This window comes from Python bivittatus, unplaced genomic scaffold (genome assembly GCF_059951505.1).
Source record: "Python bivittatus isolate LINGU-HERP-01145 unplaced genomic scaffold, Pbiv_v1 ctg000980_np1212, whole genome shotgun sequence".
Classification (NCBI taxonomy): Eukaryota; Metazoa; Chordata; class Lepidosauria; order Squamata; family Pythonidae; genus Python; species Python bivittatus.
The window spans coordinates 22,074,067-22,095,661 of NW_028277125.1; the positions used below are offsets into that span (position 1 = coordinate 22,074,067).

The following is a 21,595-nucleotide window of genomic DNA, read 5'->3' on the forward strand; positions in this document are numbered from 1 at the left end:
AAAATTACGGAGGACCCCAAAAAAGCTTTTGTTTGTATGGACTATATTTATTGATATGTTCCATATTAAAAATTAAAAATGACACATTTGCTGTCACTACCTCTTGTAACGATTGTCTGATGGGACTGATTTTAAGGACCTCTGAGAGAGACTTGGGGGACCCTAGGACCACACTTTAAGAAACACTGCTCTAGGCTGGCATGAGGTTAGCCAGTCTAACCCTCCGCATGGCACGCAAGAGGACAATCAAATTCCAACCACAGGACTGCCAACCTAGCACCACAGACACGAAAATCTAACACAGCTGTAGGCCACGCCGTCCTTCCCGCTCCCATTGGAGCGTCTAACAGCGGAGACCAGTGTTTCTCAACTTCAGCAGCTTGGCGGACTTCAAGCCCCAGAATTCCCAGCCAGCATGCTGCTGAGGTTGAGAAACACTGGGGTAGAAGATAAATAAAGGCTGCTCTAATTCCTTTCCCCATCTTCAGAGCGGTCTCTCCTCCGCGCTTGCATTCATTGCCCGCAAGTTTAACTGGGAAGCGGAAGCGAAACTGCAACTTCGTTGAATACGTCGCTCTCCTTAACCGGCAAGCGCCGCTGTCATTCATTCCTCCTCGCCTCCTGTCCTGGACCTTCCTCTGATAGGGCAGTATTTTCGTGACGCAATCCCCCCTCGGCCAATAGAGTAAGACCACGGCGGTGAGGAGCTTTTGTTGCTTTGGCGGCTCCTCCGGCATTGGCTTGTGTTTCCAGGCAGGACGCTTTTATGGGTCGGACTCAGCAAGGCTGGCCAAAGGATCAGCGAATGGTTTGGAAACCCGGTGGAGGAAAAGGAAGTTTTGTGCCGGGGCAGCGGGCGAGCGGAGTCGGCTTCTCGCAGACCGCCGGAAAGAGGCCCATCGCTTCCCAATGCCGAGGGAAGAGAGACGTATCTTTTCGGCCCTCCGCTCCTTTTCGTGGTGAGGGAACCTGCCCACTCGGGCGGCAGAATTAGAGGGAGGCCGAACTCTTTTTCTCCGCCGCAGGGGATCAGCCGGATCGACCTGGGAGCCTCCTGTGATCTGCCGCCAGGCTAGGCTGAAGAGTCTTCTGTGGGGAGGACCACTGGTCCCCTCGCCTTCTGAAGAAAAGCAGCGCTGGATTACGTGTGTGACATGTCTCCAGCCATCTCCTGTAAGGATAATAGTCGGCATCGCCGGCCAGGCAACTACCAGAACGCCCTGGATGTGATGCAGAGTAAGCCTGCTCCCCTGGACTTCTATGAAGATGGCCCTGCTGACACGGTCGGAAAAGAGGACAGGGAGGCACTGCTTCAGGAGCCACATGTCCAGCCTCTGGAGTCTCCCCAAGACTATAGAGCAGAGTTTGGCAATATCTTGCTGCTTCTGTTCCTGTATGTGCTGCAAGGGATTCCTTTGGGGCTTGCTGGCAGCATCCCCCTCATCCTGCAAAGCAAGAATGTCAGCTACAAGGACCAGGCTTTCTTTAGTTTTGTCTTCTGGCCTTTCAGTCTGAAGTTGCTTTGGGCTCCCTTGGTGGATGCTGTGTACTTCAAGAGCTTTGGTCGCCGAAAGTCTTGGCTTGTGCCTACTCAATACATCATAGGTCTTTTTATGATGTACTTGTCTGTGCGGGTGGATTCTCTGCTTGGGGAAGTTGATGGCCAAAGCCCAGATGTGGTGGCCCTTACTGTGACCTTCTTCCTCTTTGAGTTCCTAGCAGCCACTCAGGACATAGCTGTAGATGGCTGGGCATTGACTATGTTGTCGCGTGAAAACGTGGGCTACGCGTCCACTTGTAATTCTGTGGGTCAGACGGCTGGCTACTTCTTGGGAAATGTCTTGTTCCTGGCTCTTGAATCAGCTTCCTTCTGCAACAAGTATTTACGCTTTCAGCCTCAAGCCAAAGGAATTGTTACACTTTCAGGTAAATGTTGGATACAGTGTCTTATGGTTTTTAAGGTGTCTGTGTCCATTCCTAACTGGAAGATTTCATATATACATATGGTGATAGGTTCATTCCAAGCCTATCATTTATTTATTGAACAAATTATATTGCTGCTCATCTCATAGCAGTATCTCTATGGGAGCTGGCTGTTTTGCACAAGACCTTTTTATAGGATGACTTGAACTACAAAGTAGTATTTAGTTTTCAGTGTTTCCATATCTATCCAGCTTTGAAAATAATATTCTCTTGATACAAAGTCAGTGCGCACATGTAACACATGCTCCTATATTAGCATATTCACTAAGAATATTAAGTTACTTTATGAAAGACCTGACATGTGGCACTTCATGCCAGATGGGATCTCTGTATTTGAATATTTTATCTAGATTATTCTGATCGGTTATATCATAGCTGAAGAGTTTTCAGTCATTTATGAAGCTACATCAAGCTAGTTTATCCTTGTCTAAGCTTATAAATTATATCAGTGAAAAAGGCAAAATATTTCCCATGCATACGGCCTAGAAAAACAAAGCAAACCAGCACCTGTAAAATATATTGAGTATGTTTATTCAACAGGTAAAGGCCACCCAAATTTTAGAGCTTTCTTAGAATGTTCTTCAGAAGAGGAGTCTTGTTTTCTTAAAACTAGTAAGTTCAAGTTTGTCCTGGTCAGCCTACTTGGTGTAATGGATGATTAGAAGGTTTTTAATCCAATCAGAATACATTATTTTCCCATTGATATTCTAGAATACAGAAGCATATCTTCTTATCTTTTTGATGCTGATATCTGGATTGAGGAGCAAGTTTTGTTCCTTCACTGTATGAAAGCTGGTATGCATAGAACTGTTATACACAAAGTTAAGGCACAGTTCTGTTTGACTGATCTAACCCCAGACACATAATATAGGCTAGAAAAGTCAAGCCTGTGCTGTAGGTTGTTTGAGAGGGGTACTGAAAACCCAAGCATGATGTTAGCGCAAAAACTTAGTACTACTTAATTTTATTAAAATATTTATTAGTAATAATTCTTATTGATAAATGAGTATCCAGAGAGAGAGAAAACAAGAGTTTGGCTGAAGAAGTCAGAGGAAAGCACTTTTGTTGTTTGTTGTTCATCAAAGTAATATGAAGTTGGAGGGAACTGCTCTCATGACCTGCAGGTGATGTGCCATGTTTGTTTTCCTTTCTGAAGATGACAAGAACTATGCATCCTAGAAGTCCAGGTTGATTGGCCTTAAAAAGGCAAAACTTGCCCACCTACCAGGCAAGGTAGGGAATTTTTGAATTGTACAGAGGAATGAACTGTGGCAGGACAAGGGGCCCAAGAAGCTTCCCAGAAAATAGAGGAATGCCAGGTGGAGGAGAAGGAGATAGAGGAATGTGACACAAAGGCCCAAGCCTCTTGGGAAAATCTTTTATGCTCTGGATTGTTAGAACACTTTCCAGGGCTTCCCTGTGGATGTTTCTGGACCCTTGGAGGAATGGCAGGTGCTATAAGCCTCAGAGACTGAGGAAGAAGACACTTGATTCTGCAAATCAAAGGATTCCTGTCTCTGTCCTGAAGGAAGGGTAACAACCTTTCTGCTGAGAGGGTTTGAAGGAGCAATCTGTCAACTGGGTAGTCTTTGAAGATAAGTGTGCTGCTTTCCCAGGGCACACATTTGGAATGTGATGGAACGACTTTGAAGACACTGATACTTCCAGTAAGAAATATCCCTTTCTCTGATTCATGTGGGAACAACATTGAAGACATATGAGGTATTATGAAGTGCTGGGCAGGAGGATGAAGGAGTTGGGGCACAGGTGATGTTTTCTTTCTCATTTCTGTTGGAGAGTATGGTCTAAGAAGAATAGTAAGAAAAGTAAACAACAGGCTATCCAGATGTGTCAGGTTCAGCCCAAGAAACTCCACGAGACAGTACTGGAACAGTTCAGTTACTTTATTAGCTTGCACCTGCTAGACAGAATCTCACCAGACTAACTCTAACTCCCAAAGCCTGCAACTAAACACTCCAAATTCCTTAGGGTGGTGCCAGTCTCATCCTCTTCGCTTTCCCAGGCTCAGGCTATGGGCTGAGGAAATGCTTCTGTCCTTGAACCTCCTCATCCAAGTCCTCCATCACAAGATGATGCCAATGGAAATGATTTGGATTCTTAAATAATGGGACACTTTTCCAGGTTGAGGGACTCCTGGCAAGAGAAGATTGAAAGTGAAGGTGTTTGGTAGGTTCCCATGGGCAGAAATTGTCAGGTCAAAGGAAGTACACATGGGTTGGGAACAACTTGAAAATAAGATATTGGAAGTACAATAGAGTACTCAGTTTCAATGAGGAAAAAAATAGGGGGCAGCTTAGGAAATCTATGGGTAGCATAGGTAGCTTTTGACTGAGTTAAGATGTATAGGAAAGGGAAGATGGGTGAATCACCAAGGAGTGTACCAGCAAGGAGCTATATCTATAGTTAGAGAGGGTAAAATCTATAGTTAGAGAGGGTAAAGATAGTTAGAGAGGGTAAAACACAAAAATAATTTCAGTTTGCAGGGGAAACTAAAAGCAACAAAATGGGCTTGTTTGGATCTGTCATCAGTAAAAGGAAGAAGGGGGCAGGCCAATGTTAGGATGAGTATTGGACAGTAAGAGATAATGGGGAGAGGTTAGATCTCCTTGACTGACTTGTCTTTAGTCTTCCTGCCAAAGAGGAACTATGTTCAAATTTACCTCAGCAGAACAATTGACAAAAAAAGTAACTCAAGAAAAGAGATGGTTAGTGAGCAGCTGATTACTATGAACACCTCAGTTCTCCAGGACCAGACCCATTACATCCGAGAATTTTCAAGATACTTACAGATGCCATCCCAGAGCCCTTTCATGGTTGATGGGCATAACAAAGAAGGGAAGGGTTGTTTTTGTCTTCAAAAAAGAAAAAAAAAAGAGGCTCCAGCTAACTGGTGTGAGAATTTGTGGGAAACCAGGGGACGAAGCATTTCATTTACCTGAGAAGAGGTAACACAGTTTGGATGGGAAAGATTTGGGAAGAAAGCATTTGAAATATATTTCCTTTTAATTAGCCTACTATAACGGAGGGTGGGAATTTACTCTTAACAGTTTTTAAGATTCTGTACAGTATTTATTCCAGGCTAGCATTAATGATGCCGGCCTGAAATCCATGTTGTTCTTGCTTCCTTAGTTTTGCTAGCTGGGTTTGACAACTGCAGACTGTTGTTGATACTGGGCAAAATTCTGAAACAGATTGCTAAGCAGACTGTGAGCATTTAGAAAAAAATGCATTGCTTCACAGGAGCCAGCATTGGTCTGTCATGAATAAAGCATGCCAAACTAACCCAGTCTTTTTGATAGAGTGATCAGTGATTTGACCATGGGAATACAGTAATTTAGGATTAGGGCTATACTTTTTACAAATGACCATTTTAATTACATGATCTGCCACAGTTATTACAGTGTTCAGTGGTATACAACATACTTGATAGTGGGACAAAATGTAGTGATATATAAAGAGTTCATGGTTATAGAAATAGTTACATAAATACAGAATTACATAAACCTGCATGGGTACTACTGTCAAAGCATCATACTAGATTTGCATATTTTCTTAATCTTATCAAAGCTGTCTACTTTTGATGTATCTGCATCAGTTCATATGCTTCTGCGTTATAGTTACTGTGCAGCTGGCATATGTGTTAAATTATAGCAAACAAAAAACCCATTGTAACCTCAACAGAGTGAAAATTAATCTCTTCCTTTGTAAGGAAAGAAAATATCAAGTATCAAAGAAAATCCAGACAAAGGTAGTGTTGTAATATAGGTGGATCTTGTTACTCATGAGGGTTACATTCCAACATTCAACTGCAGATAATGAAACTGCTGAAATTGGAATGTTAGATTCAAGAGGCCCAGAAAATGTTTAAAAAATCAACCAAAATTCACCATAAATACAAGTAAAAAGCAGGAAAGAGATACGTAGTGTTCTTTGGCCACTTCAGATTTTCTGCTCTCATACACCATTTTATTTTGACTAAAGAATAAGGCAGGGATAAACAAAAAATAAAGGAATGAAGAATTAACATTTCTGAATATTTTAAATACTCTATTTTATTTAAACAAAGAATTACTGTAGAATAAAGAATAAAATAAAGAATAAAAGAATAGTGTTCCTTCATTCCACTGATGAAATTGGCAGTACCCTCTCCAATCCTGTTCTACAACTACAGATATCAAAATTAGGAAGCATGGTACATTCTTCCTCTTTTTCCTTCTCAAAGTTGTGGGAAGTATTGTATTGCATTGTGAGGATGACCCAGTCACATGGTAGCTATAGCTGTGTTTGCAAAGAGGCAGATGATGGTGCTTTACTTAGTCTTCCTTTATAGAGCACAGTATGTACAAGATTGGTGATCCACTCAACTTCATCTGCTGTTGATGGAATGGATGCAGTAGGTTAAGAGGTGACTGCCCAAGCCACATCTTTTTTACACTGGATTCCATCTGTGGGTTATCATTACTGCAGAAAGTGTCGAATCTTCTCAATGCAGTTCATGATGTTGTGTCCTTCAGCAATCACAAACTGATGGAGAATGATAATTTTTCATGGGCTCTAGCATTGTTCTGAAGGTGCAACAACTGTAGTAGGACCTGAAAGTTCTTATCAGACCTTGGACAAAGAGATGGTATTGGGTGACAAAAATGTGATCTCCAGATTTAAATATGCAAACCGTAGAGCCACAGGATGGCCAGGGATGTTATCAAGCAGTAGGAGGGTTCTGAAAGCAAAATATCTCTGCACTTAATACAGAAAAACAATTGACCCACTAAGAGAAGCACTGTGGTCACCCATGTTCTTCTGTTGGGAGACTGATTTTTATTCTTTATTTTTGGGGTACATGGATTCTGCTCAGTACAGGAGCATAGGCATGATCACACAATAACCAATATTCCAAATCTCTCTGGTCTCCCAATCCGGTTAAAACTTTCTTAAATCAAAATAATAATAATCTTCTCCTCCTCCTTCGCTTTTTGCTAATTATATATTATTTTAAATTCTTAAGTCTCTGTTTAAAATTTCTTAAATCGAAAGAAGGTAAAACTTACAAGTTGTATTAATTGTTATGATGCAGTGTTATTAAGTAATTGGATTTCTTGTGGCTGAAAATAAAAATCCTTAAAATGCTGAATCTTTAAATGAAATTTTAAAATGTTCGTTCTTCATCTTTATTTTTTATTGCACATTGTGAAATCAATTCCTGCTGAAATCATTTTGACAGGGTTTTTTTTCTTTGCGAAAATTAAACTATCAGTATACAGTCTTCTTGCTTTGGTATATCAAATTAAGTATAAGTGGATTATTTATTTATTTAGTGCCTTCAAGTCAATTTGACTAGACTAATTCCTGCAGTTTTCTTGCAATGGTTTTAGAAGTGGTTTGCCATTGCTTGTTTCCTAGGGCTGAAAGAAAGTGACTGGCCCAACGTCACTCAGCTGTCTTCGTACCTAAGGCAGGACTAGAACTCTCAGTCTTTTGTTTTTAGCCTGGTGCCTTAACTGGCACATTAAACTGGCTCTCATATAATATCCTTGAATAAAAGAGTTTGTTAGACACAGGGAGCTTCTGTAAAACACATGTCCATATTTGGGTGATATATTAATTATTTTATATGGTTCAAGTCTAATCACAGTATCTGTGTAATTTAATATTTACTCGGTGCTTAGAATAAAGTGGCTTGCCCCAATCTGGTTTCTTTAGATATATTCCACTATAGTTTCATAAGTCTCAAAGAATCTGCAGGAAAGACTGGAATAAAAGGTCATTGATGAAAATTTTGGATTATGAGTGGAATGAATATCTATCGTTTCAGATTTCCTGTTTTTCTGGGGTGCTGTTTTTTTAATAACTACTACCTTGGTTGCACTTTTGAAAAAGGAAAACAAGAAAACACCATCAAAAGAAGAGACAAAAGGAATCATGGATACATACAAGCTGCTTTTCTCAATAGTCAGAATGCCAGCTGTCCTTATGTTTTGTGCTCTAATCTTAACAGCAAAGGTGAGTAAATAATTTGTAGTTTCCAGCTGGGAATTTGACCCATTTTTGCAAAGTGTTGTTTATCTACAGACTTACGTGTCAGTCTTATTAAATCACTATGTACCAGATGACCACTAGACAACAGATAGAACTCGACCTACGATGCCATTTGGGATCAGAATTTCTGTCGCCAAGTGATGCGGTTGTAAAGTGCAACCGCATCACTTACCGACAGCAATCTCTGCAGTCCCAGTTACTGTTCTTAACTGAATCCCACGGTCATTAGGTGGGGCAAATTCCTGCCAGCTTCCCACAAGCAAAGTCAGTGGGGAAGCTGGCAGGGAGTTGCAAGTCCCAGGCTGGCAGGCAGGTAAGTGGCTTCTGCTGGGTGGTAGAGGGAGTGTGGGGGAGGCACAGCGAAGGTTGGAGTGTGCATGAGGATGTGGCGCAGGTTGGACAGGGTGTGAGGGGGTGCATGGGAGGCACAGTAAGGATTGGGGAGGGTGCAAGAAGGTACATGGGAGGTGTGGGGAGGGTGTGTGAGAGGGTCGGGGAGTGTGTGAGGAGGTGTGTGAGAGGTCCTGGGAGGCTCTGTGAGGGGGTGCATGAGAGGTGCGGGGAGGGTGCGTGAAGGGGTGCAGGGGTGCAGGAGTGACTTTCTGGGGAAGCCAGCAGGGAAGGTTGCAAATGGCAGTCACATGATTGCAGAGCACTGCAACTGGTTGTAAGTGCGAACCAGTTGCCAAGTGTCCAGATTGCAATCATGTGACTGTGGGGGTGCTGGGACAGCCGGAACTTCGAGGCCCAGTCGTAATCACCATTTGTTCAGTGCCATCACATTTTTGAACGGTCGCTGAATGAATGGTCGTAGGTCAAGGAGTACCTGTACTCAAATGGCAATCTTACCACTGTGCCAGCAATCTGTGTAAAAACACAGTGTGTAAGATGTAACAGGGATGTTCTAGTGTTTAGGTCATGATTGTATGGGGAGCACTGACTTTTTACAATCCTAAAGACTATTTGGTGATGATTTTTTTTTTTAAATAAGATTTGTGATTATTAGTTTACAGAGCAAGGCATGCATGCTTAATTTTTCTGTGTTACTGCTCATCCCAGGTTTGTACGTGAATAAGAATAGTTTGTAAAGCATGTTTTATGAAAAGGACATAGGTTCAGGCGGGAAAACAAAATGACTTAAAAATCATAATGTTTGCATGCATTTCTTGTTGCATAATGGTAAACAGGATGAATAAGACTTTTTTGGGTCAAATGAATATTTTTATAACTTTCACATTATTGACTTGAACCTGGGTTCAAGTTTCATTTAAATCAAAAGTGGTTTACATCACTATCAGACCAGTAAAAAAGCAATGGCAAGTTATAAAATTAGTTATGAAGACAAATTTGAGAAAAACCTAAAACTAATAATCTTATAGAAAATTAACAAGATTTTATGTTGCAGGTTGGTTTCTCAGCAGCAGATGCTGTAACAGGTCTCAAACTGGTAGAAGAAGGTGTGCCTAAGGAACATTTAGCTCTGCTTGCTGTTCCAATGGTTCCATTGCAAATCATACTGCCCCTGATCATCAGCAAATACACAGCAGGGCCAAAGCCCTTGAATACATTTTATAAGGCTATGCCATTCAGGTAAAATGTTTTGATTGTTAAATTTGCTAATATAGCATTACCTCTTTATGTGGAACTGTATTTTTCTATTTATTAAAAGCAGTCAGGTGTGCACATCAGGAACAGGCAAATCTGGGGCAACAGGTTTCTTTCTGTCTGATTATGAGGCTTATGTTAATTCCGTAAGGGTGTATCATTTCCCTCCATCCTTTACTGACCAAGAAACAACACTATGTTCACACATAGTAGCAAACCTCAATTGTACATAAATCTGGCTTATCTAGGAATAAGCATCATGGATAACCCGGTTCTATGCCGGCTGGGGAGTTCTGGGAGTTGAAGACCACACATCTTACATTTCCCAAGTTTGAGAAACCCTAAGCTAAACAAACCAGGAGGGATCTCACCTTGTTTTTTACAGAACAAGAACCTCTACTTTATTCCTCTCTAAACAATCCAGAGTTAGACAAACCAAAGCTTTTGACTTTGTCTTGCTCTTTCTTTAACAAGCCAGAATCCTTAGTGCACATACAGTCAGGTCCAGAAATATTGGGAGATTGACACAATTCTAACATCTTTGGCTCTATACACCACCACAATGGATGTGGAATGAAACAAACACAATGTGGCGTAACTGCAGACTGTCAGCTGTAATTTGAGGGTATGTACATCCAACTCAGGTGAACGGTGTAGGAATTACAACAGTTTGCATATGTGCCTCCCACTTGTTAAGGGACCAAAAGTAATGGGACAATTGGCTTTTCAGCTGTTCCATGGCCAGGTGTGTGATATTCCCTCAGTACCCCAATTACAATGTGCAGATAAAAGGCCCAGAGTTCATTTCAAGTGCTATTTGCATTTGGAATCTGTTGCTGTCAACTCTCAAGATGAGATCCAAAGAGCTGTCCCTATCAGTGAAGCAAGCCATCATTAGGCTGAAGAAACAAAACAAACCCATCAGAGAGATAGCAAGAACATTAGGCGTGGCCAAAACAACTGTTTGGAACATTCTCAAAAAGAAGGAACGCACCGGTGAGCTCAGCAACACCAAAAGACCCGGGAGACAACGGAAAACAACTGTGGTGGATGACCGAAGAATCCTTTCCCTGGTGAAGAAAACACCCTTCACAACAGTTGGCCAGATCAAGAACACTCTCCAGGAGGTAGGTGTATGTGTGTCAAAGTCAACAATCAAAAGAAGACTTCACCAGAGTGAATACAGAGGGTTCACCACAAGATGTAAACCATTGGTGAGCCTCAAAAACAGGAAGGCCAGATTAGAGTTTGCCAAACGACATCTAAAAAAGCCTTCACAGTTCTGGAACAACATCCTATGGACAGATGAGACCAAGATCAACTTGTACCAGAGTGATGGGAAGAGAAGAGTATGGAGAAGGAAAGGAACTGCTCATGATCCTAAGCATACCACCTCATCAGTGAAGCATGGTGGTGGTGGTGTCATGGCGTGGGCATGTATGGCTGCCAATGGAACTGGTTCTCTTGTATTTATTGATGATGTGACTGCTGACAAAAGCAGCAGGATGAATTCTGCAGTGTTTCGGGCAATATTATCTGCTCACATTCAGCCAAATGCCGCAGAACTCATTGGATGGCACCTCACAGTACAGATGGGCAATGACCCAAAGCATACTGCAAAAGCAACCAAAGAGTTTTTGAAGGGACAGAAGTGGAATGTTATGCAATGGCCAAGTCAATCACCTGACCTGAATCCCATTGAGCATGCATTTCACTTGCTGAAGACAAAACTGAAGGGAAAATGCCCCAAGAACAAGCAGGAACTGAAGACAGTTGCAGTAGAGGCCTGGCAGAGCATCACCAGGGAAGAAACCCAGCGTCTGGTGATGTCTAGGCGTTCCAGGCTTCAGGCTGTGATTGACTGCAACAGATTTGCAACCAAGTATTAAAAAGGGAAAGTTTGATTTATGATTATTATTCTGTCCCATTACTTTTGGTCCCTTAACAACTGGGAGGCACATATGCAAACTGTTGTAATTCCTAGACTGTTCACCTGAGTTGGATGTACATACCCTCAAATTAAAGCTGATAGTCTGCAGTTAAAGCACATTGTGTTTGTTTCATTCCAAATCCATTGTGGTGGTGTATAGAGCCAAAGATGTTAGAATTGTGTCGATGTCCCAATATTTCTGGACCTGACTGTATAACACTCAGCAAACAATGAATAAACCTGTCAAAGCAAGACATGTAAGCAGGATTGTTTCCTGTTAAAACATATGTCATCTCTTCTAAGTGATTTGTTGAATGAACTTTTATTAAGAAATGTTTTACTTGATCTCAGCCAAGTGCATCTGGGTCTTGGTGCTTCTCAATTCACATATACTACATAGCACCCTTTTATCAGTGAATTAAAATTTACTTTACCTCTCACTCATAATGTGGATCTAAAACTTGTAAAAATCAGATCAATCATAGTGGCTTTTGTTTGTATATCACAGGAACAATTACACTATCAATTAAAAACATTCTCACCTTTTTATTGTAGGCTACTGTTTGGATTGGAATTTGCTCTCCTGTTTTGGTGGACTCCCAAAGTAAAGTATGAAGGAGGATTTCCAATCTATTACTATATTATATTATTGCTGAGTTACGCCTTACATCAGGTAAGGTTGCATGTATGTGTGGAATTATTAGTTCAGTTTATGTATGATTGCTTCAAGAGGTACATGAACTTTAATGAATGGATTACTTAAAGTGGAAGCATCTCTTTTTAGGCTCACATAGTAGCCTGAAAAATGTTGGGCTGCTTTAATAAATAGCAGAAGTGCTGCAGATTCAAAACATTTCTCAGAATCACTTTTGAAATGTGCACAGCTTATACACACAGACATATACAGTACATGCATACATACGTGTGTGTGTGTATAAATAAAATACACGGTGCAATTTCATTTTAATTGACTAATTGGGTGGAGATGTGTCCATTAATTACAATTTTTTGTTGAATTGGAGAGTATGTGACCCATAGCAATTGGAACAATCCTGGTGGAGCTTCTCATTAATAACCAGGATCATACAAGGTTGTTTTTGTTTTGTTTTTTTAAATATAGTAGGGTAGGAGTGAGATGCAATGGAATCTCAGTTATATGTACTCTTAGGGGCAAAAAAGGTTCTCATCCCAGTCCTAAAAGAAAGAGCAGGATATTAATGTTTTGAATAAAAATCAAGTATTGTCTTGATGGTTATTTTCCAGGTTACTGTGTACAGCATGTATGTTGCTATAATGGCATTCAATGCCAAAGTTAGTGACCCACTCATTGGAGGAACATACATGACATTGCTTAACACAGTGTCCAATCTGGGAGGAAACTGGCCAGCCACAGTAGCTCTTTGGCTTGTGGATCCACTTACAGTGAAGCAATGTGCTGGAATTCAAGGACACAACTGTGGGACTACAGCTGCTGCAGAAGTAAGTTTGGTACAGAAGAGATTCTCCATTGTAATGGTAGTATGGTAATACTGAATTTCCACACTGGCCAGAAATGGCTGACGCTTCAGCGGTTCGAGTCCAGCCTTTGCGTTAAACAGGGTGAGCTCCTGTTTCCTCCCCAGTTCCTGTCAACCCAACAGGTCGAAAACTCACGTGAGTAGATAAATAGGTACTCTCACTCCAGTGGGAGGAAAAATGCTGGTGGCGCCTTGGAAAAAAGGAATCGGGAGCAGTTGCCGGTAAAACGCGAAACCGCACTCGCCCGAAAAGGGCGCGAAGCAACGGAAACCCCGCCTCCTGCGCGCGCCAGCTGGGCTCTGCTCTAGGAAGGAGGCTCTGGCAAACCACTTCCGAAACACTTGCCTTGAAAACTGCAAGGACTCATCCGAGCAGTCACTGCAGAGTCAGTAATGACTGAGCACAGATAAAAAAAAAAATTAAAAAAATTAGGCCCTTTAGAGGCTTTTTTGTATAATATAAGTATTTAGATTGAATTTGATCCTGCTTACCACTGAGGTACTTTTGCTCTGTCTTACTAGACCCTGTGTTTCCTTGGTACACTTAAAATGTTTTTGCTCTGCTAAGTATCCAATTCAAAATAATAAAATTGTAGGGCTTTTCCAGGATTCTCTTGAAAGAAGTATTAATTCTTCTGCTTTGGCTGCGATCCATTTTTTAAAATTCTTCTTAACTGAGAACATAGTAGCTGCATTTGGGCAATCACAAATTTACCTGATTACATGGGTTTACATGCAAGTGAACACTATGTATAGTCAGTTTGTACGGTGCGTTGCACCTGTATGGTACTGACAAAGCAGGCACCTTGCATTGCTCATAATTCCCTGTTTAATCCAAACTAGAAGATTGTGATTAATGGCTTAAGAAGCTAACATATTAAGCCAAGATTCTGCTAGGTTGGCCTAATATCCATGCTTCTTCAGAATAATATTTTCACAGGTCAGAAAGATCATCCTGGAGAAAGTCTGTTTGTGTGGTTGCTAAGAGTCAACACTTAAGTTGATGGCACATGATCAAAAACAATATAAAAGTATTGTTTGTAGATGACTTCTGTATGACTGCTGAAAACATTCTGCTATTTAATGTGAAGGACAAAATAATAGAACCATAGTGTTGTAATGGTCTAATTTTATTGAACTAATTTGTAATTATAGTATTGTTTTGTTTTTTGCATGTTTTGTATCACACCTTGATGAAGGTTTATGATGATGATGGTCATGTAGGCCATTAAGTCCAAACTCCTGTTCAGTAAAGAAACCCAGATTAAAACATCCCTGGCTGTTCATACTTGTTTAGGTGCATCTCCGCCTTTGGTAGTGTTCTTATAACCTAAGATGGTTATTCCCTGTCCTGCACTCAGAAATGATGAATACATAGACCTTCTATTCTATACCCCTTGAGGTAATTGAAAAATAATTCCATATTCCCAGTCATTTTTTCCTCAAAGCTAAACATGCCCAGTTCCTTCAGACTCACCTTTCAAAACCTAATTTCTAGTATCTTGATCATCCTTGTTGTCCATCTTTGCACACGTTTGTTAATTTCTCTCAAGAGCTCTTAAAATATGGTGCCCTGAACTACACAGAGTACTCAAGGTGTGATCTGACCAATGCAAAATATAATACAGCTATTATTTACCATGATTTAAAAACTATGTCACTCTTTGTGACCCAATGGACAACAATTTGCCAGAAGTATCTGTCAGCAACTGCTTTTTTGAATTTTTGCAGGCTCATGGTCATGATACCAACAATACTATCTAGCCATCTAGCCTTTTGCCAGGCTCTTTTTTTATTGCCTTCAGTTTTTCCAACCATCAGGGTCTTCTCCAAATACTCTTGCATCTGCATTATATTTACACTTTATTTGGTCATCTATTTCTTTATCCCCTTTCTTCCCCATGCAGTAGGTCAAGATATATTTTTACAAATACGTTTGAAATTAGGCCAAAGATTGTGGATTACCAATGTATATTCTCAGCAGCTTAGCCCATTTTTAAAAATAATGTATAAATTTTTTACACACTTTTTAAATAATGCACTTTAAAGGAATGGAAAACCAGTCATGCAGTATTCAGAAAAATGTTTTAATGTATTATATATTTCTGTCAAAAGCAATTTGTTTATCTATAGTTGATATACTTTTCACTTGTTCCCTATACCACCCCGCTTCCCCCATTCTGGTTTCCTCTGTTGCAGCTTTGCTCAAAAGAAGGTGGATCTTGTGTTACTACTCTGGACGGTTATTATGTGGAATCCGTAATATGCATAGTACTGGGATTTGCTTGGTGGCTGTTCCTTGGGCCCAGATTGAAAAGGCTGCAGGATGAGAAACCGGCGTCATGGAAATGCAGAAGAACCAGTTAATGGAAATGAAATACCAGAAAAGACTAGCTAAAATCGCTATAGCTTTGTCATGTAACAAATATACAAGAGAACAAGTATCACATCTAAAAAATGGTCAGTTTACACATGCCAAATGACTTTACAAAAGCTAAAGTCAAGTCCTGTATGGATCAATTACAAAATTTGCCCTCCTTATCAAAAATTACCCTTAAGATTGTTGTTGTTGTTTTTAAATCACTTTAGAAAAACAGCATTTAAAAACTATGTTACTGTTCTCCTAAACTACAGTTGCTGCATTTCTTCCTTTTATTTCCTTAAAGTTACCTTTGAAGAAAAAGCTGTCTTTAAGGGACCTTATAATAATTTTGATTTATATTAAACATGGAATCTACATGGTTAAAATGCCTTAGAAAGAAAAAAATGTTTATATATATATTATTGTTTTATATTGCTTACCATAATTACAAATAGGTCAAAACAATGAGGATAACAGATTCTATCGGGTTTTTTTGTTTTGCCTTGCTTCTATGAAATTTAAAGATTTATAAAAATATTTATAGTAGTGAAAATATTTTTTCTTTTAAAGTACAGATTTTGGTTCTCCACACGTTGATTTGCTAATAGAAATAGTTTCATCATTACAGCACTAATAATTGTGGGCATAAAAAGCCCCAAGCCATAGAGACTTATTGGTACTGAAGTTTTTGAAAATATTAGGAGCAGATACAAAATTGATGAGAACAGTTTGTACATGAAAAACCAAACATGATTTATGAAGAACGGAACATACTTTTGTTTCTTTTAGTGGGGGACCCAAATAGGACCAAGCAGGATATTCAGTGCCTTCTGGAAATAAGTTAATGTAAGATGGTGATCAAATGTCTGTACTGTCAAATTTTAGAACCTAAGTGTCATTCTCGTAAAATATACCCATTTCTGCTGATGTCAGGAATCTAAGTAATTGTTGCAATGAACATTAGAGGAAATCTTTTTTTTAGCACCCTAATGATGTACAATATAATGTATATCATATGGAAAGGGGCACTGTATAGCATTTGATGTATTGTATACATCTTTCATATGAAAATTTCTTCAAAAGTTAAAAGAGTGTCATACTTTTAACACTGAGGTGAAATACTGAAATACTCATATCAGGGATATTTACTGTCTCAGTTTTATTGGTTATTTCAATAAGTCAATTCTTTCTGAAATTGACATTTTTGATTCCATGTGAATCTTTATGATTTACACTGTTCCTTTTGAAGCTCTTTTCAGAGTATAAATAAATTTTAAGCCTCTAAGATTTATGTTAGAAAATGTCTTTTTTAAAACACACAAACACACACATACACAAGGGTGTCTGTTCCAATAAAATGAATAGGAAATATGTCCAAGAAAATAAAAATAGGGTTAGTCTTTGAGTAAGTTTTAACCTTATCAACAGAGGGAAGATAACCTTTTGTGTTTGGTTGAGATTGCCCTTAGAATTTGTGATAAAAATTCTGGCATACTGGTCTGACATAGTGATGACGTATTATTTAAATATTATAATATAGGTCAGATGAACAATCAAACTTGGTAATTTGAATGAAAAATCCATAGTGCTCTCAGTTTCATTTTCATAGTGCTGTCAGAATTCATTTTCATTAATATTTTACAACCTGATTTGGAGTTCCTTAAATTTGATTTATCCTTACTGCACAGATTAGCACAACTACAGTAATTATAAGATGTTAGTTGTTTCTAGGCCTTTTGAGGGGTGGGGAGGGCTTACTTTTAGAAAAAGCTAGGATGCAGAGTATTCACAATAAATGATAAAATTAGTCTTTTTATGTTTTCCTATTCTGTATTACTGTTAATACAATGTGCCAAAATAAATAAAGGTTAGCCATTTAAACAAAACTCTGACAATGTAAAATAAATTCTATAAATGGATAATTTAAACTAGGTAAAACTCAGAATCAGTAGTAAAGTTTAAAAGTTTCTAAGAAGATGAGATCTGGAGCATTACCTGAATTACAAAAGGTGAGATTCAAACAATCATGCTCAAGGAGACTGTGGGTGATGTTTCCCAAACAGCACCCTCCCTTTCATAAGCATCAAACTCACTTTTGAAATGCAGTTTAGTCTAAAATAAACCGGTTCTGAGAAATGGCATGGGTCTCCACTATCCTGTCCTACAGCTCATATATGCTGTATGGTTGGTTTAGATTTTATTACACTAGCAGAGTATGTCCCAAATATGTACCACTGAGACACAGATTAAGCAATTATTTTGAAATACTGTTTCCAAAGCTTTGTACACACACAAAAACATGCATATATGCTTATATTCAAATTCCAAGGGAAACCTAAGATAAGCCTCTCTTTTAAGAATCACATTAAATCTACTTTTAGGAACCAATCACTGATGTGATTTATAACCATGTCCCTGAGGCCTGCAGATATTACCTGAGTAATATTTCTATTTCTATGGTATGAAAATCTCTAAAACCACTATAGACTGTCATAGGTTAAAGGCATTTTTTTCCCCATTTCTGTTTTATTAACCTGAACCAATATTAAATGAGAATTAAATATCTGTAGTCACTGTGGAAAAAAAAGTACTGTGCTAATTAATGTAATTTCTGTGCAGACTCCAAATGAAGTAAATTGGTTGAGAAATATTCTGATGGATTTACACTGAGATTTGATTAAATAAATTGCTCACTTAATTGGAATAAGTGGTAACATCCAACAACCCAGACATGTAATAGCTTCAGTTTTCAGGATGAAAAAATCCTGGTAACAGCTTTGAGAACCGAACATTCAAATACAATTACCTCACTAAAAAGAGAACATATGATATTAAAAGATTCATAAAATAATAACAACCTTGTATCAAAGGAGTAACTTGTAAGGAATGATGTTGAATTTAGATCAGAGTGTTATTTGATAATTGCAGTTTAATTTTTTATTGTTTGAAACTTAACCAGCAGTCTGCCATACTGTCTTCAGTTGCCTTTCATTATTAAGATTTATAAAGCTTGGTTTTGGTTTGTTTGTATTAGTTACCCATGTCACGGTTTTATTCTGCCTCAGTCTTATGGTGAACTATAAACTCTCTTCAAAGTTTAATCAAACATGACTTTAGAAGTAGTGGGTAATATACTATTGCCTTGTTTTGAAGAGCCTAAAGAAACTTGAGGGAAATTGTGTACAATCAAATCTATTTTCATGTAATTTTATAAGCTGTAGATGCTTGTTGAAGAAAGGCATTCTCAAAGAGATCTTTAAAAAAATATTTTAGAGATGACCAGTTTAGTGATGGGTAGTAACTCTGAAAATATATATGTCATAAAATATATGACTGTAATATAGGGTGGAAAGGCAATATAATGTATATTTCGGAATATTGCTAATTGAGCTTTTTGTTTGTTTGTTTGTTTTTTGTTTTTCCTGTGTAATGAACCAGAAAATCAGAAATTACCATTTAAAGAGCACATATTTTTTTAAAAAAAACTTTTGAAGTGACTGTTCACCTTGAAGAAACTGGCCTACTGAGATTAAAAATGGCTCACTTCTAAAATAAATTCATGATAATTTATTTTACCAAAAATGTTTGCTGTATTTTCTAAAGTATTTAAGGCTTTTCATTGCTTTAAATCTTATTAATAAGCATGAAACCACACTACAGTGTTCTTGGTGCAAGCGCTTTTATGAAAATGCTACACTACAAAGCCTGGAAAGCTCTTTTTGCTCATTTCAATACAGCTATGATCCACTTTTAATTTTTGTTTGTGTATTAATAAGCTAAACAGGAAAGCTGTGCTTTGGAACTGAAATGCAGTGTATACTTTGCCCTGTTTCTTGCATCCTGACATTTCTTTCCAAATATTGAACTTCCAAAGTAGTTTATACTTCTGAAGCTCCCACGGTTAAAGAAAAGTTAAATGTATAAAAATGTAAAAGAGAAGCAACAACTAACTGTTCTTCCTAAAACCTCAAAATAAAGAGAGAAACTTGAAAAAACCTGGGGAGAGGGAAGTTCTTGCCTTGAACTAATTTATTTAATACACATATATTGCTATAACTCCAGAGATTCCGAAAACACCATTATGAAACATATTGCAACAGTAGAAGAAACAGGGCAGCAATTGAATACTTAAAATGCCAATTAAAACCAGAAATAAAATTTTATCGGCAGATCTTCTGAAAAAGAATGGTCCATCAACTTTTAAAAGATTGCTAGAGGGAAGCATGATCAGCCTTCCTCCAGAATTTGGAACAGCCTTTGAAATGTTCAAAGTAATCCCTGAAAAGGCTGCATCTTGTCATTTACTGATCTTACCTTCAAAATGATGGAATGCAGTGGAAGATCTCTGAAAAAGAGTATGGATCAATTTCTGTAGGAGATGGTCTTTGACAGACTCAGTCTGAAAGATGACAACCATGTGTTATTTTAGTAACACAGAAAACTGCCTTACACTTGCTCTCTGATCTATATAGTCCTATTTATCTAACAAGCAGCGGTTGTCCAGGGACTCAGGAATTTTTTGTGTCACCTGTTTCCTGTCCTTTTAACTGGAGATGGCAGGGATGGGCTGGGGCTTTCTGTCTTCCTTGTGGTCCAGGGCTGAGCATTAGTTTTACATTTATTGTTCATCTGACTGCAATTCACAAGCTATTCCATGGTTGTCTCAAGCACTTTTCATGTTCCAATGTTTAATGTGTATCAGAAACACTACTGATTGCTTTATGAAATCTTCCAATGTTTCTTTGATGGTAATTTTGGGGTTAAAATCCTAGCAGCAAAGTTGGAATTGTGGCTAAAGCTTAATTTGTTCCATGAATTAAATGCAGTGTCAAGTTCCTAAGTACTCAGCCCTGAAACACCTATCACGGAGCATATGCAGACTTCCTCATCTCAGAAAAAAATATATTCAGATTGCAGAGATGCAGAAAGCCAAGCTTGGGGATAGTACATATTCCTTAAGAATCCTGTCTCTTCCAATAAGAGGATGGCAAGTCTCCACTGGATGGGTGTTGCCAACAGTAGACCGCAATGTATGTACCCAACGGTCAAAGATAGTGAATGAGTTTACATATCATATTTTCCACTTTTTTACTCACCACCCCATTTTTCAATCAAAAGGATTTCTATCAAAAGGTTATATTGAAAGAAATTCCTGCTCACAAGCTTTCAGTCCAAAAGTCATGATGCAGAAGGAATATAAGAAGAGAGGAGGAAAAAAAGTTAGATTAAATACTGGGTCTTAAATAACAAAATATTGCATACAACCATGGAAGAGAAGGAATCTCTTGAAACTGGTTCACCTCCTCTCCCTCTGCGGTTGGTCCACGGATAAAATAATGCAGTGGTTTGGTGCAGCTTTGTTTCTGTTTAAACAAGTTCAAATTGTAGGAGTATTATAATTATGCATTGAGCCTTCACAACAGTTTTCTCAGTCTTGCCTATCTTGAGACCCATGATCATTTTGTCAAGGAGCACAGATCCCATCAGAGAGAAACGAAAGGCAACCCCTCACTTTCCCAGAGGTGTCCACAGAACCAGCACATCAAGCGCTGCCCTTTATATGCCCAGGCAACATCACAATGTATATACAGAAGGGGCAGAGCTTGTGATGACACCACGCTTTCCTCATTTGTCCCCAGCAATGCCTTTTCTTCATTTACAGTCTTCTTCATTATATTTATCATTTATACAAAGTTTTAAAGATTTCATTTCTTTAATGTCTTCACCCCGTTGCCGCAAAGTACCTCCGAGTTCCACCTGCTGAGGAATTAATACATGGGAGCTTGAGAGGTTCTCCTGTATGGCTGGAAGAGGCAAGCCAGCGCCCTCCAGATGTTTTGGACTGCGACATCCACTGTATGTTCTCTCAGGCCCTTCTGGCCGAGATTCATAGGTACAAAGCGTAGCACCTTGTCCTGCTTTGGGAGATATTTAATTACCCTGAGCGTAGCCGCTGGCGCGCTTATGATCGGTGCTATGCAAAACGCAACCCGCCAGGCTTTACTAAAAGCCACAACAGCTGGGTTCAGGCCACACGCAGGACGGCTTCACCAAACGGCGGAAGAGAAGACCGACCCCCAGCTGCGACTTGGCTTCAGTGCGGAGCGTCTCCAAAATGCCTTTCGACGCTTTCGCAGAGAC

At 39.1% G+C, this 21,595-nt stretch overlaps 1 protein-coding gene and 1 long non-coding RNA gene across 2 annotated transcripts; one reads left to right on the plus strand and one right to left on the minus strand.

Annotated features, from left to right (window-relative positions):
• The first annotated feature begins 704 nt into the window (after nt 1-704).
• Nucleotides 705-19,762, plus strand: SLC33A1 (solute carrier family 33 member 1). The gene is made up of 6 exons (XM_007439269.4): nt 705-1,926; nt 7,817-8,004; nt 9,446-9,630; nt 12,131-12,248; nt 12,839-13,054; nt 15,292-19,762. The coding sequence occupies exons 1-6, from the start codon at nt 1,155-1,157 to the stop codon at nt 15,457-15,459; spliced, it is 1,647 nt and encodes a 548-aa protein (XP_007439331.1). The 5' UTR covers nt 705-1,154; the 3' UTR covers nt 15,460-19,762.
• Nucleotides 15,281-21,590, minus strand: LOC107326415 (uncharacterized). Its single transcript, XR_015794351.1, has 3 exons — nt 20,717-21,590; nt 19,769-19,853; nt 15,281-15,411 (listed from the first exon to the last, which is right to left on the minus strand). It is a non-coding gene; the product is annotated as an uncharacterized LOC107326415 (long non-coding RNA).
• Between the last annotated feature and the right edge of the window lie 5 nt (nt 21,591-21,595).